Source organism: Myripristis murdjan, chromosome 17, assembly GCF_902150065.1.
Source record: "Myripristis murdjan chromosome 17, fMyrMur1.1, whole genome shotgun sequence".
Classification (NCBI taxonomy): Eukaryota; Metazoa; Chordata; class Actinopteri; order Holocentriformes; family Holocentridae; genus Myripristis; species Myripristis murdjan.
This window is the reverse complement of record NC_043996.1, coordinates 27,027,909-27,052,709: the sequence shown is the minus strand read 5'-3', so window position 1 is coordinate 27,052,709 and position 24,801 is coordinate 27,027,909. Positions and strand designations below refer to the sequence as shown.

Sequence of the window (24,801 nt, the reverse complement as noted above, 5' to 3'; positions counted from 1 at the left end):
TAGACATTTGGTGGAACATTATTCTGTGTTGGACTATGGTCTTCCTCAGTCTAAACCGGGACTTTGTTAAGGATTACCAAACATCCACAGATATGCTCTGCTCCACCTTAAGCAAACATTCGGCCAGTCTGTCGAAAGCATATGGGTTGCAGGGACATGCCAAGAGTTAGGAAGACCAGCAATCTGAGGATATTTTTGTGGTTATATTTGATTTAATAGTGTTACATAAGGGGTGAATGATAAATTGGTTAATTCGATTAATTTTAATTTATGTTTTGAATCAATGCAAAAAAACATCTGAATTGTAAAATCAAGATTTTGACTATATATATGTTATAACAGCCACTGAGCACTCTTTCAAACTAACCCCAGTTCACTCATCTACACAGAACCTGGATGCACGAATCACCAGTCATGGGTCCCCAATGCAGCCCTCTTAAAGGTCCTTGAGGGGCCCCATTTACACCGTTTGGGAACGATCTTTTTACCCTCTGACAGAAGAAGTCTTTCTCTTCCTCCCAGACTTTGCTTAGTGTGTTTTCTTACTTAATTCCTGTCAATAAGGCACTTCAACACTATCAGTAAACAGGGGAAGTTTTTGACAGCGGGGCTAATAGTAAAACACATTTGCCCAGACTGACTCAGTGCCCTCATGTTCAACTCTTGCTTTGTGCCACCAAAGCCACCATTGGGGAAAATCCCAGTGCTCTTTTAGGTGCAAAAGTAATCTGTTTCCTCCAAAATGATTTCCATAGTTGGTTACACAGGTCCTTGCACAGATGCATATAAAGGCCGTGGTTTCTGAAGATTTTGTCGAAGGCAGCCCCATTTGAGATCCATTTTGTTGGCAGACTTTGTTTAGTACAGAAAGTGCTTATACTGTAGATGGAACAGCAAGAGTGGAAAATAAAATGATGATCAAAACAGTCATTTTTACAAACTCTCTAATTGTGCTGTGTGCTGCTGAATGAAGTGACAGCGATATTAAAAGTTAATCATTTTCCTGAGACTTCTACAAGCCCCTCCAAGGACCTTTGGGGGTCCCTGGGTCCCACTTTGGAAACCAGCAGCCTAGCAGACATTGTTGGTAGCTGAGACAAGTCATAATTATGTTGAGCAGATTGCCAGCTAATAGTCTTAGTCATGTTGTCTGGAACTATAGGAAGTCAGGTTATTTATTCCCACCTCTGCCTGCTTAAAAGTGTGTTTGTGTAAAGGGCACCATGAGGGGGAGAAGCTTGTGCTGGTTGTTGAATTTTCTCAGAGAAATTTTCTTGATCACATGCAAATAAAATATTTGGTCTGTAAATTAGCAATACAACTTTAGGCAAACAGGAATACAGGCACAACAGAAACAGGCCTGTCTCTGCTTGCCTCACAGACAGGCCTGTCTTGAGGTGATCAAATGGTGACACAAGCACCAGTTTCATGGTTAACCAAATATCAACAAGAAAAATGCTTTTTAAAGCTCATATCGGCCAAGTCTAGCAGTCTCTAGTCTTACTTGCATCCCTTCTGTAAATTAGACTAGACAAGGCATTTCAGGACAAGTGCAGATGCCTGTTTTAGATATTTTGAATTTCGATACTTGAGTAATTCAGCCTTTCCTCAACATTTCCTTTCTCAAATAGCCGTGTCCATTTGCACATGATTTGTTGAAGCCATTTTCCACTGTTGTCTCAGTACAGAAACTCTACTAAAACTGTGTCACTCTGAGGTACAGTTTGCATGCGGAGACGTCACACAGGGGCTCAATTCTTTGCAAGGCTACTAGAGGAATGCATGCTGAATTTACATCACAGAGAGCGTGCCTCGGGTCCCCAAGGCGTGCTCTCAGACTGCAGATTGAATCAAACGCCTCTGACCTGCCCGAAGCGGCGGAGTGGAACAAGCGTCTCTGCAGCATTGAGTTACAGCCGGTCCTCCCCCGCAGCTGTTGGGAAAAATTCCTGATAAAAACATTTGTCTGGGCCTGTGAGTTATTCCCGCTCCTTGCGTTGAAAACTCTGCTATGAAACTGATTTTTAGCAAGGTGTGTCCATATCCAGAATACTGAGCTAAACCAGGGCTTGATCTAAAAGGTGAGACGGTGAAAAAGAAGTAAATGATTTGAGGACTCAGGATTGATTCTTTGATTAGCATAGTTATGAACTTTATTAAATGTACAGTTACCTTACCACACCATTACAAACCATATGGCATAGGCCAGTTGAGATTGGAGTGTCACTAATAAAACCACAAAGGCAGCATCCATTCCAGTATCTTTTAGTATCTCATTTTAGTTGATATTTAGCTTATATCTATCGATCAAGTAATTACTAATGTTGCATTCTCTCATTAGTTTTGGTTCTTCACTTCCTGTATGAAGATTTTTCACCCATTACAATGCCTGACATCAGAATTTAATTTAGAAAAAATGGGGAATTGGAACTTTTGCAGACCTACTTTGTAATTTAGTTTGCTACAGAAAAATTAACCTGCAGGAACTTTATACCTAAATTATTCATGGAAGGTTGGTTCCCTGCATCATATTTGGGAGCTGGTAAACCCAGGGTTTTCTTCCAGTAACTGTACTTTATACATCTCTATGCTCTTGATTTGAAAAGCATGATCAGCTTGGGCTATCATCAAAGTAAAAGAAGGGTCTGTTGCAATGGAGTTAGCAGTGTAAATGAGTAATTATCGTGGTGACATTCAGAGCCACACACACAAAGCACGCGCTGTCTCTGTCTTCCCCAACTTGACCATACAAAGTCATGATTGGGAACCGAGTTTATTCCTGCTACTCTAAATATTAGGCTCACCAGTCTGTCATTTTGACTAACTCATAGTCCATAGTTTCTGCCTGACAAGCAATTTGTTACAGAATGAGAGTCAGGCGGGACAGAAAGTTAGTCAGAGAGAGAGGTCGAGTTTCGAAAGGAGGTGGAGTCGAAAGTTGTACTTTTTAACAGAGAAGTGAGATTTTGTATAAGAGATGCCCTAACAGCAAATGACAGACTTTTAAACAATCTTTTTTCACTTGAACAGTTGTCATCTTTCATCATGCTTCTCTTCGGTCATTTGCCAAAGCCGTTCCTAATAGTGATGTGGACTTGAGTTACATCTTAAACTCACTGGCAGTTTCCCGTGACTGATTCACAGCATTTTTTTAAACCTGATATCCCCCCTCGACTGGTCATGTCTTGGCTGCCAGCCAGGTTGTGTCATGGTTTCCCGTACGTCGTCAACTAATTTTCCCATCTGTGTCGTGGGACAGGCCACTCCAGCTCTATGCCTCATGCAGCAGATCAAAATCAGAGCATTACAAGACCTGCTAATCATATTGAAAACGGATTCCCAAGGATCAATTCACAAGATCGTTTTCCAAAACACATACTGTACGTACACACAATTCAAGCTTTTTCATTTTTGTAATAGTTTCTAGTAAATTAAATGATTTTGAAATGTAACCCTTCCTCATTTTTGCTGTGGACCCCCTGGCAGCCCCTCAAGGTCCTTTGTGTTTCCCCAGAGCCCACTTTAAAAACCTTTGTGCTGTTTAGCTGTTGCACAAATGATGATCTCAAAATCCTGGCAACTCAGCTTTTGGAGTTTGCCGTGTCAGCGTTTAGTATTTCTGTAGGTGTTCTAAATTATCAGAGCAAAACCATCACAGTAGTGGATCAATCAGGAATGAATTATGCCTCTTCTATCTGTGTGTGACAGGGTCTTCATCTTCAAAAACCCCAGAGGCGTACATTTGCTCCGAGTCTCTGTAAAGTTCTTCTTGTTGGCTGTGATGAGTGGTCTGAAACTTGAAGGGTAAGAAGAGAGAGATGGTAGTAGTTTTCCGTTGATCTGCTAAATTATTAGCATAGTAAAGTCTACATGGGGTTTCTGCTATGACTATATTGTACAAATTTTTCCCCCGCATTCTTCATGCAGTTACTAAAATAGCTACACCACCTTTATGCTTTAAGCTTAAAGGTGGTGAACCCAAAAGTACAAGGTCTTCTCAGCATGCAGGCATAAGAAGAGATTATCTGGCAGCTATCAGGATGGTGAACAATGCATTTTTCAGCAATATAATCAACTTCCTTGGACCGTGGCACCCCTGGCAGTAATTTTAAAAAATCACAATCAATGATGTAAAAAAGAAGATTGGAAGCATCTTGCACAAATGTTCATAGAGTGCCAGAAACAACAAAATGCATGAAAGGCAGCGATGAACAAGATGATTCATTGTTCCTTTCGTGCACTTTTTTGTTGTTTTTGGTGCTGTAAGTGCTCGAATAAATATTTCACTTTGTGAAAGGTGCTTGCAGGCTGGTGCATTTTTTGTTTTTATATCCTGTGGCCCTTGGAAGCCCTTCTCTCTTCTTTTTGCATGTGGATACCTGGAATGTTAACGTACGTACAAAAAAAAAAAAACAACCTTAGGAAATGAATAAATTTGTCCTATTTCTAGCTCTGCCACTCTCTTTGAGGAAACTGTGTTACGTGAACAACTCAGATCTGCCACCTTTGCTGGCAGAGTTGACCCAGCAGTTACATATCCCACGCGTGAAAGGGCTCATTGATATGAATGTAGTCCAGACTAGCAGACGTCCTTGTTCATTGAAACTCACTGACTGAGACGCTTGTTTTGACTTTGCTCTTTCTGCTGAATGTGGCACATTCATTGTCCAGTTGGCCTTTTTTTTTTTTTTATCAGGTTTCACAGTTCCTTGAAGCAGTTTTGCCACATTCTGTTATGGATTTGGCTGACTATGTGTGTCTGGCCCAATCTGCTATCAGCTGTTATCAGTCAAGTAGGTGACTGGGTGGAAGCAATGCTGTCTGTGTTGAACCAGTGATGTTTCCATGTCTTAACGGTCATTTCAGGGTTGCAGCCGTTGTAGAAATGAAAGGCGATGAAAATTCAGTTCAACTAGGCTTTGAATGCAAAATGAGCAAACACCAGGCCAGCTGTCAACTTCAGCTTTTGTCTTTAACACAAACTTTAACGCATGTGCAAAAACAAATCCAGGAAAAAGCCATTATCCCTTATTGATTTCCCTAATTATATCTCTTCCAGTCACAAAGGAGGAGATATAAATAAAGAGAAGCAGACACGCTTCTTTTGTCATCCGTCATGTGAAAGGGGCTGCAGCTCAACATCAGGAGGTTTTTTACATACAGTTTAGGCCTGTTTCCAAAATTATCCTCCCCCAAGATGATTGCCAAAATTACCAGCACCTCCCTATTGCACTGGGAGGGAAGACCCTGAATGCTTCACAATCTGTCAACTCCCCGCAATTTGCCGCTCTGTGCAAGATGAACCCCAGAGCTGTAAACAAAGCTGGTCTGCAGGAATGTTGGGGAGGAGCCTCGCTGGTGTGGAGAGTGTTTGCAGTTGGTGTTGGGTTGAATTTTGTGAAGCGTCTCACTTGATGAAACTTTGGCATACCTTTTAACTACAGAAAAGTCCCACAAAGGGACGTGAAAGGCAGAAACTCCTTCAATCACTGTAACTGTGGGGCATGATTTTTGTCTTGCAACTTCCAAGATTGGGCAGATTTTTTTTTTCCATCCCACAATTCTGTCCGATTATACATCAGGAACAGTTCAGCCGAAATGCAAAACAACGTATGTTACGGTTACCTTTGGTATCGCCGATAGTTTCTGTGTGATTTGGTTTCCGATCTGCCATGAGCTCAAATCATCAGAAATTTACATGTAAAAATTCAGCAGCAACAGCTTTTAACAGCATAATCCACAGCTCTTAGGGGCAAAGAGTTTCATTGGGAACTATTTCTTGAGATACAGTAGATAGAGTTTTCCGGTGTTCTTCTGTTAGATCTGTTAGGATTTTGTCTTTCCTGGTTCCCTCGCTTTTTTTTTTTGTGAGGTCACCCCTACACAGGCAGTGTGATTGCTATCAGCAAAGCTCATGGGGAAACTCAAATGGAAGTTTGCCATTACTTCTTGCTTCACAGGATGTGGTTGCACTGTAGAGGCCTCTCACCCCCAGTGCTGCGGTGGTTTGTCCGAGCCACAGTTAGAACTGATGTATGAGTTTCTGCTAGGACCTCTGCAGACACACGTGAGGTAAACAGTTTCGGCTGATACATTATCTTGAATTAGCAGTGATCTTGTGCAGTGTAACTTAAAATGACCTCTTTATCCACTGACACTTATGAAAGATCATAAAATGAGTCAAACATTTTATCGTGCAACGAGGGAAAATGTCTTTTGAGTCATCTCTCAGCTGTTGGCGGAGCTGCCGTCATCTCTGCTGTACTTGCTTTGTGTATCTTACTGGGACAGAGAGAGAGAGGGAGAGAGAGAGAAAGAGAAAGAGAGAGAGATCTGGTCTGAGCTTCTAATTTTGCGGCTTGGGCAGGCAGTCAGGAAGTGTGTCATCGGGGTTGCGGGGAATGGCAAAGACTGAGGGGGAGGCATGAAACTGTCTGACCAAATATGGGAACGCACAGACACACACAGACACACAAACGCGAATACACCTACCTCTGTTCTCTCCTCTGTTATGGAGCTGTGGCCCCGGCTGGAGGTTTGCCTGCTCAGACCTAGCTTGATAGGAATGTCGGCCCACCACAGAGGCAGCGTCCAAGGTGTTGTCATGCTGAATTGTAATTCTTAGACTGAAAATCTCCACTTACGAAAAAAAAAAAATCACTGACCTAGTTCAATAAAAACTTTAAATTCATTGTGATTTCATTCACTAGAATTTGTTGTAGTGCAGAAAACATGAATGATGATGTTAACATTTTCTTTTTTCTGGTTTCATTTTCTGGTTAAATGTCACCGCACCGCTATTTGTCTGCATGTGAAATCTGTGCATATTCATTTGATTTTATTCAAAACCATGTGTTGAAAAGGTGATTGGCAAATTAGTAACAAAAAAAAAAAAAATGACAGGGAACATTTGTAAAAATTAGGAAGGAAGAAACACCTGAAAATAAAACAATATTTTTCATAAACAAAAAAATACCATGCATTAAAAAAAAAATCATATAGAAATTTCTAGAAAATCAGGGGGGAAGAACTTGAAAGGAGCATATTTTTTAATTACCAGAAAACTATATATGTGATTAGTAAAATGATATATTTAAAGGTCAGATCAGTGATGCTGGATTAATGTCAGATTTCATGTGGTTAAATGTTTTTAAAAGGTGTCTTGATATAACGGTCTGTAGGGCAACACCACTTCAAACGTGGGTCTGCAACTTATTGAACAGACAACTTGGATGTTCAGATCATGAAAAGTTTGAAAACCCCTGAACGAGGTGATCTTCAGACACACTGATGATCTCAGTCCTTGCTCTCCATTAAGCGTTTTATGTTGTAGCTGCGTGGTAAGCTCTCGTGCACGGAGAGAGGCAACAGAAAACTGCTCAAAGAAGCCACAAATACCTCCCTCCCTGTTTTGCATTCCTCACTGTTGTCTTGTGTAAAATGTTGGCTTTCTTGGCATTTTAAGCGACTGCCACCAATGCCGCTGCTCTGTTACAGTCGTTGCAAGTCTGCCGCTGTTAGACTCATTGGAAATCAGCTGTCACGCTCATTGTAAGTCATTCTAAAGATGAAGGACTTTAGCCTAATTGTAAACGTGAATATTCTCTTCTCCTCTACATTATTATGTCTATTCCACCGTGTCACTTCTTATCTGAAGATGCCCTGTAGAGATAGCAACTACCTTTATGTACGTAGGCCCGTGGTGGCATGTAAGTTTCCAGAGCCCTGTCAGAAAGTATGCAGTGCTGTGGTTTGTGGTAATACTGACAGGGCTGCCAGCTGACGCCAGCCGAACATGGCCTAATAATTCCTCCATATTTGGAATAAGCAAAATGAATGGCTGCTCCCCTCTGCCAAGTAACAGCCGCTGAGGCATTTTGCTGCAACTGTCGGTTATAGCGTCTATAAAACGTACATTATAGGACGCACTATAAAGAGACAGAATTAAAGACAATATGGTTCTTAGATATCTCTATTTCTTCAGCTTAATATGACTAGATTTTTTTCCAGGCCATATAAAGAGGTATCATGAGAAACAAAGCATGCAGACAAAAATGGAGCACGATGTAAATAGACAAAAAAAGAGGGCCACTCAGCCGCAGTTGGGGTAGAAATGCTACTGAAGACCTAACTTGCTGTATGTTTCCTGTTGCTGTGGTATGGAGATACTGCAGTGCTACTTTTAGTGCAGTTGGTAGTCAAATAGACAAATCTTTATCAAGTGATTAAGACGGAGGATTTTTATTTTTATTTCCCTGTCAGATTGACTACCCAGGAACTGCATGTTTGAAGGCGTTGTTGTGTGTTCCCACTTCTCCCCTCACAACCACAACAGAATACATCAGGACCCACACACACAACCATGGCCTAGTAAATCTTGTTTTTATGTTTCTGTTCCTCTCTGTTTGACTCAACCCTTTCTGTTTCTCTGTGTTTGTCTCCATACAGATGGCTTTGCGGCTACTGTTGATCACGACATTATTAGCAGTCCTTGGTGGCAGCGAGGCACAGCAAAGTAAGACCACTGCATGTTTGCTTTCTTTTTCCATTTAACTATAGCATATCTATTCACTCAGTTTCAAACAGTGTACATAGCCCGTTACATGTATAAATTTCATGAACTCTGTCAATTTCTATTTTAAAAAGTCTATAACTATTCCCCAAACATATTCCAATGTGTTCATGTTACCTGTATGTGAACTACTTGGAAACAAGGCATTAACACCATTAAACAGAATGATGAACTAAAGTGTTAACTTCAGGCCACATGTACTCTAAGTAGGTCATGGAAATTGAACATTTTTACCATGGAAAGCCATGAAAAGTGAGATAAATTTTACATTTGACATAGTCTGGGAACCTTGTTTCCATTGGCTATCATTTTTTTTTTACTAGTTTTTCATCCTCACTGCATTTGGCCAATTATGACACACATTTTGCAGAGTTTGCAAACTTTAAGCACGATACATTACCCTAATGTAATGGGTTATAAACCTGCTTGCTCTCAGCTATTCTGCACTCTTTCACTCTTAGTTTTTCATTCATAGTTTTATTACCATTTGGATTCTGCTGGCCAAATGGTCGGAGGGTTTTTTATGAGTTGATGTCACCACCTGATGAAGTGCCTAGAGCTTTTTCTCAGCATGACTCAATCTTTTGAACTGGAAAGCATTTTATGTTTTGCAGCCAGAAACAGAGGCTGGATTGAGTTACCAAGTGTACAGGAATAAAGCTTTCTCTTGGATAAAAGGGTGCGCATTGTCTGTTTCAGAGGGGAGCGCATGCATCAATGCAAATGCACAGTCATGCGGAGAATGCATCCAGGTCGCTGCGACGTGTGGTTGGTGCACAGATGAAGTAAGTCCAAGCGCTGAAGCTGCCACCAAACCTATGTCATTGTATGAATGAGCTTCTTATCTAGCGGATCTTAAACTGTGGGAGTGGCACTTTGACTATTTCCTTTGTAATTTCGTATGCCTGGGCTGCTTGAGGGTTGGTTTTAGGTTTGAATTTACATTAGTTGATTTGGTCTCAGTTGTGGCCCATTTTCATACTTTGTTTTGTGCTTTGTCCCTTTTTCTCACAAAGAAATTGAGAAACCAAGTTGCCATTCAAACACAGAGAATTAGCCCAACTTGTTGACTCTCCTTTTTCTCCACATGGAGACAGAGCAGAGAAAACAAGTGAGAATGAGATATTTTAATATTTAAGAGAAACAAGCTAAATAACAGGTGATACTAATCAAACGAGTATAAAATATTAGATTATTTCAGTATTTTAACTGGCATAATTTCCTTCTTTTTCTGGAGGACCTTAAAAAATCTTGTGAAATCATAGTATAATTCATGGTTTAGCAGTCATTTTACCAGATAAAGCTGATACATTTCTGCAAATGTTTAATAGAGCTGGTTTCATCTTCTGCTTCTGCTCTTGGTTGTACTTGCTTGAACTGCTATAAGTGATGTTGTGTATGCTGCCCACTGCTGAGTACATTGTGCACTTCCTCTTGTGGCTTGGCATGTTTTGCCTGATCAGACTGATTATCTGATGGTTAAGTAATTTTCCCCCCAGGAGAGTAAATAATACAGTATTTATTTCCCTCCAAAAAAAAAAAAAAAAAGAAAAAAACCCATTCCTGATCTCTAAAGTTTGGTGCAGTGCAGAAACGGCATCCTCATGTCATGTGATTTTTGAAAATTAGGCCAGAGCACTATTTTTTGTTGTCGTGTTGACTGAGCTCATTGTTTCTGAATTTCTGAAGCTCTGCACCGCCTGTGCCTTGTGGGATATCATGTGCATCCAATCTATATTGTTAGCCAGGCCTCCCGGTCATCTGTTTCTCCTTTTCTCCTGCTGTGGAAAACAATGGCCTACGTACTGGAGAATTTAAAACCTTTGACGTAAACTGGATTGAATTCAGGGGCCGCATTTGTTATAGTGCACTACATGTTTTATCACGTCAAAAATCATGAATATTGCATCTCCAGTGTTCATATATTGGATAATGGAAAGTTTTAGTTGAGATAAGAACAGTGTAATTTCTTTTATATATAAGGCTTCAGAAGTTCACTGAAAAAATGAGAGGGCATAGGGGACCATTTTGGCTGAAGTTAGAGGAAAGCATGAAGTTAAAAAAGAATTATGTGTGATTTTACATGAAGAACTTTGAATGTGTCTGTTCCACAAGACAAAGTCCGGTAACTACACTACAGATACTAATATGTGCCTCTACATTAATGTTACCAGTGGAAACTCCTATATATTTTTTATACTTAGCCATTCGGATTTTTATTTTTAGTTGTGGTTTATGTCATCTAGAGTGAAAATGTCCTTTTTGATCAAACCACAACACCCTTTTAATGTGTTGACCAATGAGCTTTGATTGGATGGTTTAAAAGGCTGATTAATGTGGCTTGCAATAGGTGGCTTAATTGTTGAAAGACCATTTCATAAATACTGTGTCACAGGATTGATCTCTGCAGTATTAAAGGTGTCGAACATGGCAAAGAGTCAAAGAGCAATATTCAGTGAAACTAATTCTTGGTGATTGTATGGTCATTGTAGTGCTGAGAAGTCCCTGAATATAATCCATTCTGTCTTGTTTCCCACACAGAACTTTCTCAACCAGGGTCAGTCCAAGTCTGCCCGCTGTGATGATATTGAATCCTTGAAAAGCAAGAATTGCACCGAAGCCAAAATCGAGAGCCCCCATGGGTCTATAAAAATCGACAAGAACAAGTCTGTCACCAATCGCAAGAAAGACGTGGCTGAGAAATTGAAGCCCGAGCAGATCACCCAGATCCAGCCGCAGAAACTCACCCTGACTCTCAGATCTGGTAAACGCTCTCCTCCTTCTCCTGTGGACAAACCGTTCTTCTCGTTATGTTTGAATGCTTTGAGGTCACAGGAGAAAAGTCTAGATGAACTTGTTCGTGCTGCTCATGGTCATACAATGCTGCTTCACAGACAATCATAACTACAGGCCAAAGGAAAAATGTCTTGAAAATGGAGTTTTGTTTCAAAGGTAGTTTTTTGCCATTTAAAAAAATATATATTTTGTTACGGTATGTTTTGCAGAATAGCAAGTTGAAAAATAAGAACAGACTTTATTCTTTATCTTTTAGATAAACTGAATGTTGAACTATTTTCTTCCAGAGTAGATGTCACAATCTTCAGATTTCAGTATTTTTTCATATTTCATGACGTGGACCTGATTTTGAGACATGCTGTTGCTCCATCTAAGCTGGTTCAGCATTAGTGACACATGGAAAGGGTTAGGGTTAGAGTTAGGGTTGTCCAGGATGAAACGGGCTGTATTTGTTGCGGTCATGTTGCACTACTGATACATGTGGTGTCGTTTTCCACCCAGGTGAGCCCCAGACCTTCTCGCTGAAGTTCAAGCGCGCTGAGGACTATCCCATCGACCTTTACTACCTTATGGACCTCTCCTTCTCCATGAAGGACGATCTGGAGAATGTCAAGAACCTGGGGACGGACCTTATGAGGGAAATGCAGGAAATCACCTCAGACTTCAGAATTGGTAGGAGAGACTCAACTTGCTCGATACAATGTGACTGAAAAATTGTGTTCCCAAACCTTTTTTCCCCTCATGATTCCTGCTGAAATCTAATCCCTTATTTTCCTCCATAGGTTTTGGTTCCTTTGTGGAGAAGACGGTCATGCCTTACATCAGCACCACGCCGGCCAGACTCATCAACCCCTGCACGGGAAACCAGAACTGCACCAGCCCCTTCAGCTACAAGAATGTCCTGAAGCTGACAGACAAGGGCGATGAGTTCAATCGGCTGGTCAGTCAGCAGCAGATCTCAGGCAACCTGGACTCTCCGGAGGGCGGCTTCGACGCTATCATGCAGGTGGCGGTCTGTGAGGTAAGAATCAGCAGACCTCATGTTATAGACTTTTATGCATCAAATATTAGTGAGAGAGTTGAAAATTGCACTGGTGTAAGCCTGCAGAAGTTTACTCTTCTGTCTCTGTTTGAGCCTCCGGGACCCTAAGGAAGTTTAGTCATGAGAGTGATAGTCTTTCTACCAAAGTCTACATAAGTTAAAGCTAAAGGCAGCTGAACAGCATTGAAGTAGGGTGGGGTTAACTTTAAAACCCTTGCCCTTACAAAAATGATGTGGCTTTCATTTGACTTCTGCTTTTTACCAGCTGCTTTCTAATATCACAAATTGAGGAATTTAAGTTCATGCTGCCGTTGCACCCGGGCAAGAGTTTGAGCTAATCCTCTCTCTCTGTCTCGGTCAGGATCAAATAGGCTGGAGGAACGTGACCCGTCTGCTGGTGTTCTCCACCGATGCTGGCTTCCACTTTGCTGGAGATGGGAAGCTGGGTGGAATTGTCCTGCCCAACGATGGAAAATGCCACCTGGAGGACAACATGTACACCATGAGCCACTACTATGTATGTATTGTAATTTATTTGTTAGCCTGCTCTTTCTGTATATGCACACGGGGAGTTTACTAAGAATGTCTGTCACTTCAGGGACTCTTTGCTTCACTCTTGTTCAGTAAAAGACATCTTATTATGAAAGGACACCTTTTGTAGTTGTAGAGAGATGGCAGCCACCACTTTGCTAATATGCCAATCAGTGAAGTTTTGTCACAAACATTTCTCTAATTAGCTTTGATCTTGAAGCCTGGACTGTGCCTTCACTTACATGTTTTTTTTTCTGCATTGTTTTTTCATTTGGTAGGACTACCCCTCCATTGCACATTTGGTCCAGAAACTGAGCGACCACAATATCCAAACGATCTTCGCTGTCACTGAGGAGTTCCAGCCCGTTTACAAGGTAAACTTGATTTTTTTTTGCATAATTTACAGCATGTGGTTACAAAATGTGCTACAAGCATTAAAAATTAGTATTAGTATTAGTGAATGCCCTAGTTTCATAAATGTTGCCTGGAGTGTGCTCTTTGTCTGTGATATTAAACTTACTGATGTTTGTGTTTCGTCTCTTAACAGGAGCTGAAAAATCTTATTCCTAAATCAGCTGTTGGCACACTGTCCTCCAACTCCAGCAACGTGATCAAGCTCATTATTGATGCTTACAATGTAAGTCAAACTTCACTAAGTTCACGTTTGTCTGGCTTTCCCAGACATTTTGGGTTTAGTTTGATTTTTTTTTTTCCTCCCACAGTATAATTCTTTATTACATTTGTACTAGAGATTATGTAAGACCGCTTATATGAATAGTTAGCACTTTGTGTTAAAACCCAGAGGCTCCATGCATGCCATTAACCATGCTCCAGCACTGATAATTCATTTGTAGTGCATTGTTGAATGTTGGGCTTGAATACTCAATCAGACCACCACAATAACATCCGTTGTGTGGACAAAACTAACCAAAGAAAATGGAAAAAAATAAATGCAGTGTCACTGAATTCATGCAAAACAAGAACAGAAAGCTGAAGCGGTACTGGATTTCCTTCTCTTTTCTCTTGGTTAGTCTCTGTCATCTGAGGTCATTCTGGAGAACAGCAGGCTGCCTGAGGGAGTTTCCATCACCTACAAGTCCATCTGTAAGAACGGTGTGGTGGGAACAGGAGAGAACGGGAGGAAGTGCTCCAACATCTCTATCGGAGACGAGGTAGATAAGATCACTCTGGATTTTTATTTGCACTTGTAAACAAGAAAGAAAGATAAGGAAAGTTTAGTGGTTGTACCAGTGATTAAAGTATTTCGCCTTAGAAGAAATATGAAACAAAATCATGAAGATAGAAGTTATGAGTAATGTCTGGCAAAAGTACATCTTTTCATTGGAGTTTCTCTGCTCCCCAGGTGTCCTTTGAGATTTCTGTAGAGGCTCAGAAGTGTCCATCACATGGCAAACCTGAGACCATTAAGATCAAACCACTGGGCTTCACTGAGGAGGTGGAGATTGTCCTGAAGTTCATCTGTGAATGCGAATGCTCCAAAGGAGGCGAGGCGAACAGTGAGAAGTGCCACGAAGGCAACGGGACCTTTGAGTGTGGAGCCTGCAAGTAAGTAATAAGACGGAGGGATTCAGTGAACCATGGAGGCCTAAGAGTGTGCACGTTTTCATTTCAACAAAGCACTACCTCAGCTGATAGGACTGATTTGCATACCTTCAATCAGAGGAGGAACTGTGATTATTGAAAAAAGCTGGTGTAGTGATTGGCTGGGATGAAAACCTTTAGTTTCTTGGGCAACTCACTATCTAAGACAAGAGCTCTAATATTAATCTGGAGAGAACCAATGCTCTAAGATGAAACTACCTTTTTTAGGTTTATATGTTTCAGCTTCTTTGGACTAAATTTTCTTCAGGGCATGTTTATTGAACATGCAAAGTCTTTTTCACCAATTCCCTGCTTGACATTCATGCAATGACTTTGATTTGCTCTGGTAGCCACAAAGAAAAATCACAAACATCCAGTGTAATAATTGCTCTGGTGAACCTCAACAACATTTGTTGAAAATTAAGAGGAGAGGGTTTGTTGTTCAGTCGCCCGATTTACTGCCACTTTCTTGTTGTTGAATTAACATTATTTAATTTATGCTACTTTAATGTTTTGTCTGATCTTCTGTCATTTAAGGTTTAATGTGTGGGCGACACTGTAACATCTTTTTCTTTAAATTTGCTGCTTATGAGCTTTGAGTTTCTGTAGGTGTCACTATTATCTGAGTCTGGTCAAGTGGCTATTGCTGCTCATGCTAACCCAGTTATTCTTCTGTTTATCCCAAACAAACCAGACACATTAAAAATCTTATTTGCTGTGCACAACAGGCTTTTACCCGGTAAAGACCTACTTGTCAGCAGCTAAGCAGGCATTTATGTGTTTGAAAATCTTGTGAATTGTTGCTGTATCATTTAAACTCCTTTTGTGCTCTGTCAGGTGTAACGAGGGTCGCATCGGGCATCTGTGCGAGTGCAGCAAGGATGATGTGCGGACGGAAGACCTGGACGCCAACTGCCGTAAAGACAACGGGACGGATATCTGCAGCAACAACGGGGACTGTGTGTGCGGGACCTGCGAATGCAAGAAGAGGGACAACCCTAATGAGATCTACAGCGGCAAGTTCTGCGAGTGTGACAACTTCAGCTGTGACCGATCCAACAACCAGCTCTGCGGAGGTGAGGACTGTAACTGCTGTCCTGGGTTTCTTTTAGGCTATTGTAGCTTTCTGCTTATAATGAGTCTTATTTTCAAGCAGGTGATAATTCAGGTTTTAAGAATTTATTACATTCATACATAATGGGAAATCATGTTAGAAAAATATTTCCTGCCTTCTACACCCATAATTATTTCCTTACATCTTGATATGAAATTCTTTGTTACTGACCAGGAAAAATGGTTTGGCTTGATGACTGAAATTATTTCGAGAAAAGTGGCACAACATAAGTAACTTGTATTTGTATTTTTACATAAGAGGTAGTTAGGCCTCTGCTAGCAGAGATCCAAGACTTTGGGATGACCTATATAAGGAGCTTAAAATCTTAAATTTTATTTTATCGACTCTCCTTTATATGAGTTTGCTCAGATTGGTTTCTTGCCTTACTAACCTTGCTGTATTGCATTTGCTCTCAATTGTATGGTTTTATTTCTTTTATTTTTTCCTTCGTAAATTGTATTTTTATAGGAAAAATGGACTTCCCATTGCTAAGTCTTGTGGTAACTCATTTCATTTCCTCTGCCATATCAGGACATGGCCGCTGTGAGTGCAAGGTGTGCATCTGCGACGCTAACTACACCGGCAGCGCCTGCGACTGCTCACTTGACACTTCCACCTGCCTGGCCAAGAATGGGCAGATCTGCAACGGCCGTGGCGACTGCGAGTGCGGCGTCTGCAAATGCACCAAGCCCAAATTCCAGGGTCCCACCTGTGAGATCTGCCCCACCTGCCCTGGAGTCTGCACTGAACACAAGTGAGTCTGAAGCACTGGCAGTTTGACAGAAGGGCAAAATATTTATCTATAGAGTGTGATGGGTTTTCTGGTGAATTCAGGGAATTTTACAAATGGGTCACTTTACAGGAAAAGAACAGAATGCATTTAGTCTATTGAGGCCTAGGACTGTGGGCTTTCACTCCAAACAAGGAATAGCAGTGGAGCTTGAAAATAACATTATCAAACCAGAAAGGACAATTATTCTTAATTTTGTGCTCTAGTTGAGTTAAGGAAGTCATATAGCTCTCAGTTTAATTCTTAGGGATGACGCCAGCCAACAGTCTTTGCAATTATGGGTCTCATTTTCTCCAGTTAGTCATGGAGGACTCCAGCACTCCACAGATACAACCTCCTATCTCCAGTCCAGTCAGTACTGATAATCACAATTACAAACATTATGTTGTGGATGCTTTACCTGTCCAGAGTGTTTTCCTGCCTTCCAGTAAGAGGAAGCTCAGAGAAATTTAAGAAAATACACCAAGGAGATTGAACAGAGCTTTTTCTTTCTGCGCAGGGATTGCGTGCAGTGCCTGGCGTTCGAGGCCGGTGAAAAGAAGGACACGTGCAAGCAGAACTGCAGCGACTACCTGCTCATCAAGGTGAAGGATCGCGACAAGCTGCCCCAGCCCACTGACCAGAGCTTCCCACTGAGCCATTGTAAGGAGCGCGACGCCAACGACTGCTGGTTCTACTTCACCTACGCCATCAGGAACAATACCAAGGAGGTCTATGTGGTGGAGACACTGGGTGAGTGATCGGGTTAGACAGATATATTTGCAATACCTCATTGTAAATGGGATAAAGCAACATTTTGGCCATGTGCGTACATGTTTCTTAACACCCTTACAGTACTCATACAAAACACGCCTGTGAGTACTGGACCTTGGCGATACACTCTGTAATCACTCTGTTGTTTATACTTAATATGCATGATAGACTATACGCTGACTTTAACATTCAGCTGCAACCCTGTTGCACAGTTCAGTTACTTCAGTTATATCAACACATGTCGTCTTCCCTTCATTTACACTGTCCTTCATCACAGAGGTTCAGTTGATAGGTGACATCAACTAAGTATTGTAGCTTTCCTCGTGGTTAGCAGTTTTCATCAAAAGAATAGATGATGCTATACACATATACCATTTAATAGTGAAATTTGAGGGAGCTCAACGTAAAAACTGCCATAAAACAGTGGAATAGCCTCCCAACCAAACTCACAACCACAACAAATCTACACATTTTTTCCCGCTTAACAAAGCAGTGGCTACTGTCACACCAGAGCTGCTCGCACCTGTAGTCGCACCGGCGGCTGTGTGCGTGTGTGTGTGTGTGTGTGTAAGCACATGCGGGGGGGGGAAATTTTGGGTTTTAAGGGTCTGAGCTTTGTATTAGCTTTGTAAGTAACTATGGCCGATGGTTTATTAGTTTACAATATTTTAATGATTGTACATTTGTTTGTTCAGGGACTAAGGGTGGAAATTAGCTCTAGGGCTATAGCCTTGTACAGTGCATCTCTCCCTTTCGGGTTAATGTCCCCTGTACCTTGTCCCTGTTTTCAAAAAATAAATAAATCAAATCAAATCAAGAAGTGGGGTTGCATGAAATATCATTTCAGCACTGGCATCTCGATGTGGGCGTGTGCAGTAGTCACATAAGGCAAATTAACTCAAACAGTTGGTGCTACGGCTTTTTTCTTGCTGAATACAAACGGAAAACGTGCAAGCTTCTCATTTTTCATGACTAATCTACAAGTCCAATTTTATCCAACTTAAAGGCAGAGTGAGTAGGATTTGTCAGTTGCGGTTTGTAAACAGAGTATTCAAAATTGTGTATTTTTTCATATTATAATATTTATCGCAGAGCAAAATATCGCAATGTCAGTTTTTTTCCAATATCATGCCGCCCTAGTAAGAAGTTTGCACTTTGAAACCCTGGCATTTCTAGGTAGTGCAGATTGGGATTTATGAACATTAGCAGTGACTTTTGTTCATAACTCTGGATGTTTTTTTTATGCTTCAGAGTGCCCGGCAGGACCTGACATCATCCCCATCGTGGCCGGTGTGGTGGCGGGCATCGTGCTGATCGGCCTCGCCCTGCTGCTCATCTGGAAACTGCTGATGATCATCCACGACCGCCGAGAGTTTGCCAAGTTTGAGAAGGAGAAGATGAACGCCAAGTGGGACACGGTGAGTCAGTCACAGCAGAGCTCTAGGATCCACAGTTCATTATCGACACTCATATGGACGTTCCCATATCAAGATGGTGTGCTGGGTCAGGGTCAGTCACAGCAGAGGGAGGTAAAGAGAAACCCTCAATGGGAATGGAAAGGTGAATGTATAGCATAAAAATTAAGGCAGTACTGGTTTTTTGAGTCTTTGATATCAGCACTTTCAACATTGTGCAGAAATATGTGTTAAAAGAAATTCATGTGTAAATACAGTAAAAAAAACAACAAAACAAAACAGACATGTAGACATGTATAAATGTGTGTGTGTGTTTGAATAAACAGTGAATGAAGGGAATGTGAAGATCATATTCAAGATGCCCAATTTCTAAGCTAAAGGTGACTAGGCTGAATTGTAGAGAGAGGTTCATATATTATGGACACTATAGAAATGTTCGGGGCCAATAATTTTGAGAATTTATTAAACTGTCAGGAAAATGCAAAACACAGAGGTTAAAGCATGTTATCAGGGAAGAGATTTAAAAAGAAACGGGATGCTGGATCCCTGCTCTGATCGACACATTCTGAGTGATTTTGTTGCTGGATCAGCCTCAGTTCCTGCACGCTGCTCTGCTCAGCCTCCATCCGCCGAGGGAGCGGCCTTCCCCTCTGCTGTCAGTGCTGCCACTCTCTGTCCACACAGCGCTACTGCATGACCAGAAAAGGCAGTGAGGCAGAGAGGAGGAGGGGGGCTGCTGGCTGCTGGGCCACCACTGACAAGAAAAAAAAAAAAAAAGAAAAACACTCCACAGCAGGTCATTGTTGTCTGGTGGTCACACAGCAACAGAGTCTAGTTTGGCAGTAAAAGTGGCTTCATTTGAAGGAAGCACAGATTCATCACAGCCAGTGCAGGGAAAAGTTGCATATGGATGTAATTAGTTACTTTACTTTGTTACTTACCTGAAAAAGTCGCCACGTTTTACACTTTAGCAAAAGTAACTTGTTAGAGAACTTTTTGCAGTTTACAGTAATTGAAAAACGGATGCTTCAGGTTATTATGTCCCACAAAAAAAGTAATTTGAGTCACGTTACCGCTGCATTATTCAATCAAATGCCATTATATGAGGTTATGTCCTTTTTATAATGTGCTTACTAGGGTCAAGCAGAGATAGATAAACAAGTCTAACAGGAAAAGTGAGAGAAAAAGAAATAGAAAAATAATTAATGCAGCAGCACAATTTCTTGTATGAGCTCCTATATTCCCTGATTCTTTCTGCTCTACACTGAACATTTTCCTTCAGACTTTTGTGTCCATTCTTTCTTGTGCCTTTTCCTGCCATTATTCTCTTAATGATCTTTTTTTGTTGTTTTTCCTTTTTACTGCTGTTTCCTCCCCCTTTTTTTCCCTCATCTTTCCTCTCTCCGCTGTGATTCTCCACCAAAGCAAGGGAACCCCATTTACAAGAGTCCCATTAACCAATTCCAGAATCCCAGCTATGGGAATAAAGGCGCTGCCCTATAGGTCAAAGTTGGTATCACCTGTTGGCGTCTTGTTTTCCTGCATGTGCTTCTCCTCTTGCAGAGTCTTCACAGTCAGCTCTTCATACCTTGTATGACTAATATCTGCACTGAGGACAGAGATTAAGAAGATCCCAGTATTTTAAAATGACTAGGTTTTACTTTGGGTTGGGCTGGACTGAATTTGAAGGTTTCTTTAACTGCACGTCGTGGTGGTATATGCATGCTTAACTAAAAGGGAGAGTGTTACACATTATGGTATGTTTTTGAGTTTGGTTTTTGCCTGCATAGCAGTCAGCAGTGATCTAAACAACGGTCAAGGAAAAGGGTGATGAACTACAAACTCCAGTGGAAAAAAATATCAGTACTTATATTGATAGTATAATATAATAAATTTATCATTGAAATATTTTCCTGTTATTTGATGTAACTTAAAACACTCCAACACCCCTTACTTTCATGAATAGTAATGAATTTATATCATAACCATTTGTACCACCTTTTTTAAAATGGACAGCAACCTGTTTCACAACTTTTTCAGCCTATCAGTCTGATTGATCAGTCACATCATGCATAATTTCTTAATTCTGGTTAGCCATGCTGTCTTGGCTGTTGTTCCAACTTATATAGTGTATATTGAGCTAGTTAGGGATCTGTCTGGTTTTCTCATGTTATTTGCTCTTACATGTGTTTATACTACTTTGAGTAAAACTGTACACAGTCCACAAGGCTAAAAAATTGCCAGTTAACAAAAAAAAACAAAAAAAAAACACCGCAAGCATGTTTTTTTTTTTTATCCAGTGATTATGGGGACTTTGGTGCTGCCAACCGTACTTGGCTCAGCCTTATACTGTCTTCATCATCATCATCACTGTCACCATAATGACAGTCGAGAGCACGGTCTTGCTCGACTACATTACTGGTAGCTGGTAAACACAACTGACTGGGCGGCTCTCTGTGTGTCAGCTGAGTATAACTGGTTTGTGCTGACTTGCCTTAACTGAAATGTTTTTAAACTGAAATGGCAGACATGAAGTGCAGCCAGTGGACTGCAACAGCTGAAAACACAGCAGCATCAGACAGTCCACCACATCTTGAACAGCTCGAAAAACTCTGTGCCAGGAGAAAAACGTGGAATTATTTTGCCAAGCGAGCCGAGAAAGCTTTGTGCAAAAGCTTCAAAACTGTCCAGCTCCATGCGATGACAAATTGCTTGATGTTTTCTTTTTTTGTGTGTTTGCTGTGATATTGTAGCAAAAAATGAATTTTCAGATATTTAACTTCTCTATCACGATCAAAATTGAGGTTTTGTCACAACAAAAAGTTAACCCACGTTAAGGTTTTTGACGAGTGCTGTGATTTGTTTTCTTAACCTGATTACTCGTTTCCAGTTTGCGACAGTTTTACTCACTCCTGTTCTCCTTCTGTCTCTCTCTTTGTGTTTCTCAGGGCGAGAATCCGATCTACAAGAGTGCCGTTACAACTGTCGTCAATCCAAAGTACGAGGGCAAATGATGCAGCTTTGTGCTCCTCATGATAACACTGTATGCAAAAGAACAGGGGGCCGGGGAGAGGGGAGGGTGGGTTTTTTAATGCTCTCACTGTTTGTTGTTGTTGTTGTTGTTGTTGTTGTTGTGTAGCCACCAAATGATAGCAATGCATTTTGCCACTGTTTCAGTACGTTTTACTAACTTGTTTTTCTCTATGCATCATTTGGAAATTGTACAGTCTGTATAAACGTGGGTTTTTATTTTTGTGTTTTCCTTTTGCGGAACTTGAGAGAATGTTGTAGACTGATTTGTAATTTTTTTTTTTCGCCACAGGACTGGCAAGGTAACGGAAAGCCTAGTTGTGCCTTTCATAAAACCACCGAGCCATTAGTGTTTTGTTGAGGGTTGAATTGGATGTCGATAACGGGACAGGAAATGAAGGGTTCCATTCCAAATCGCCGCCTACCCAATTTTGTTTGGGGGGGAAAAAAATTGCTACCTGAAAATCGTCAGTCAGTGTTTAAAACATACAGATGATTTTATTGTGAAATATGTTGTAAGCAAAGGTCTTTCAGCTGGTGCAAAACTGTATTAGTATTCCACGGTGTGCTTTGCAATCATGTCAAAAATTCACTTTGAGTAGATGTCACCTTTTTCCAACGGTGGGTATCTCATTTTGGAATGCAACTCTTTAAATGTAGCGCAGGCTGACCCCGTGAGGCAGCAGTGAATTGTGTACAGTTAGTTTGGATTCTGTGTAAAGCCATATTCGTAATATGTAGTCACAGAATAGGGTTGAAGGCGATAGCATGTTTTCTCTGAGCGATGTATTCCATCCGAACAATCATTTGAAATGTATCTTTCTCTAAAAAAAAAAAAAAAAAGATATTTTCTTGGGCTGTCTTTCTAGATGAAAGGACATCAGTTTACAGTAGTATTACTGTTTGGCTCCGGGTTATAATTGCTTAATTTAAAAGCCAACTCAGGTCCCTAATTTTTCACAGCAATGCCAAATACACGTAAACTTATGTGCTAACTAAAAAAGCTTGTATCGAAATGCCTTGTTTTACCTGCAGGAACTGAATTGGGAATTATCCCAGCTTGCCTCTTTTAAATGTTAGAAATTCTCACTCAGTTCTTATCTGGTGCCTAGATCAAAGTTTTCTTTTTGTTTTGTGTTGTTTTGTTTTGTTTTGTTTTTTTAATCAAACAATGGTGATCACATTTCATCCAGTTTTAAAAGATCAGTGTTAAGGGAATGATCTCAGCTCATGATAGACTGTCCAATTTTGTAAAGGAAACAAACACACAAACAAACAAACAAAAAAAAGGTTACATTTGTCACCCTTGTTTTTAAGTGCCTTTTTAATTTCGTCAACACATTCACATTTGCAATTCCTTATCTCTGAATTTATTTATTGAATAAAGACCCAAAACAAATCACCCTGATATTGTTACTTTATTGTTGTGTAATTATTATTGTGTCGTGATGTTATTTTTTTTTTTCATTGGTACATTCAGTATGTATATATTTCATTGTAATCTCTGGATCAGATGCGGAAAACAGAACCAGAACCCGAACAAAGCTCAAGGCGCCCTTGAGCATGGCAGTCAACTCCTCACTGTTCAGGGGGAGGTGCTCAACTGATCCCATGCACCTTATTTTCCTCAGAAACGAACTTTAAACTCAAACTCCATGGTGAATAATGGTTATATTAATATGGGGTCATGTATAATTCATACCTGACGCAATTTCCGCCTCGTTTTTGCCTCAGCTCTGTAGATAATCCTGACAATCCTGAACCTTCCATAGCATTTACCTAAAGCAGAATAATTTACATGAAGCCAACACAGCTTAGAAAAATCAATTCAAACTCAGAAATTGGGTAGAAATAATAATAATAAAAAAAAAGGATAATCTGTATTACAAGAGGAAAACAATAAAATGGAGTACAATAAAAAACAAATGATCATTTGCAGTGTCATCTGCTAAAATATATAGGAGGGGGTTAATGGAAAGCCTCTTCAGCAAACTGCAGCAAGCTAATGGAATATAGAAATAAAATCAGTGAATTATAAACCTTATATAGCACTTACCTAAAAGCAGAATACTTCACATGAAGGCAAACGAACTTTAAAAAAATAAAAAAATAAATAAAAAATAAAAATAAAAAAGGAAAAATGTGTAATCTGAATTACAAGACATCAACAATAAAATGAGTACAATAAAATAAAAATGTAAAAAGAAATGGTTGTTTGCAGTGTCATCTGCTAAAATATACAGCAGGGGGCTAAGGAGAGATTCTCCAGCAAACTGCAGCAACTGAAGAGAATATAGAATCTGAAACTGGAAATTAAATCAATAAATTATAAACCTTATATAGCACTTGTAGGCAAAATCAATTCAAGCTTAAAATTTAGTTAAAAATAATAATAATAAAAAAAAGTTTTAAAAATGGGGACATGTATAATTTTTAATTACCCACAAGAAATCAACAATAAAGAGTGCGGTAAAATAAAATAAACGCTTAGCTCGGAGTGAATTTGTGAGAGTAGCGCCAGCCAATCACAGGAGGCTTCATCGCCCCTGGGCCGTGACGTCACCGAGCCAGGGCTCTCCACAGGTGATTGGTGGCCCGCGCCAGCCAATCAGCAGCCGCCTCTCACAGTAAAGTTGTTAACCCCCAACAGTAGCACTTTGGTTTCCACCTCTCTCTAGTTTCAGCCTTGCTGTTACATCGACAGGAAAATAAGGACTTTTAAAATCGACAGAAACGCTCTCCGACGGAGCGGATTAAGAAAACAGATAGCGGATCTTCCCGGCAGTGTCGTTTTTATTTTGTTACTCTTATGGAAACAAGTGTAGGAGAGCTGGCTCCGGCTACGGTTAATGTGAGTTAGCTCCCTCTCTGGCTAGCTACGTCGTGTGCCCTCTCTTGCCTGGCGTTTTTTTTTTCTCCTTTTCTATTTTTTTTTATATCCACTTCTGACCTGGACAAATGTTTGCCCGTCTTTTCGGAATCCCAAACGTTTGCTGGTTTGTCGACTTGGTGAGTATTTCTCGTCAGCTTCCTAAACTTAAAACCGTTGGCCGAGTAAAGGCCCATCGTGAATAGTGTGTTTCTGGCATCAGATGATTTCATACACGCAATCAAATTCCTGACTGGTCAGCTGGCTCGAAATTCAGCACTAAAACC

General features: G+C 40.6%; 2 protein-coding genes across 2 annotated transcripts in view; both read left to right on the top strand.

Annotated features, from left to right (window-relative positions):
• The window catches only part of LOC115375120 (integrin beta-1-like), a 29,234-nt gene extending 6,190 nt beyond the window's left edge, over positions 1-23,044 (top strand). The window contains exons 2-16 of the mRNA XM_030074448.1: positions 8,449-8,515; positions 9,272-9,357; positions 11,114-11,336; positions 11,870-12,040; positions 12,151-12,389; positions 12,772-12,927; positions 13,220-13,315; positions 13,489-13,578; positions 13,973-14,113; positions 14,305-14,507; positions 15,381-15,619; positions 16,189-16,411; positions 16,947-17,179; positions 18,452-18,618; positions 21,564-23,044. Of these exons, the coding sequence (XP_029930308.1) occupies positions 8,449-8,515; positions 9,272-9,357; positions 11,114-11,336; positions 11,870-12,040; positions 12,151-12,389; positions 12,772-12,927; positions 13,220-13,315; positions 13,489-13,578; positions 13,973-14,113; positions 14,305-14,507; positions 15,381-15,619; positions 16,189-16,411; positions 16,947-17,179; positions 18,452-18,618; positions 21,564-21,629 (2,400 nt within the window). The 3' untranslated portion in view covers positions 21,630-23,044. The remainder of the gene's footprint in view (positions 1-8,448; positions 8,516-9,271; positions 9,358-11,113; positions 11,337-11,869; positions 12,041-12,150; positions 12,390-12,771; positions 12,928-13,219; positions 13,316-13,488; positions 13,579-13,972; positions 14,114-14,304; positions 14,508-15,380; positions 15,620-16,188; positions 16,412-16,946; positions 17,180-18,451; positions 18,619-21,563) is intronic.
• A 1,244-nt stretch (positions 23,045-24,288) lies between these two features.
• LOC115374902 (enhancer of polycomb homolog 1-like) overlaps positions 24,289-24,801 on the top strand; it is a 38,736-nt gene continuing 38,223 nt past the window's right edge. Inside the window, exon 1 of the mRNA XM_030074054.1 lies at positions 24,289-24,654. The gene's annotated coding sequence lies outside the window, so the exon portion shown is untranslated. The remainder of the gene's footprint in view (positions 24,655-24,801) is intronic.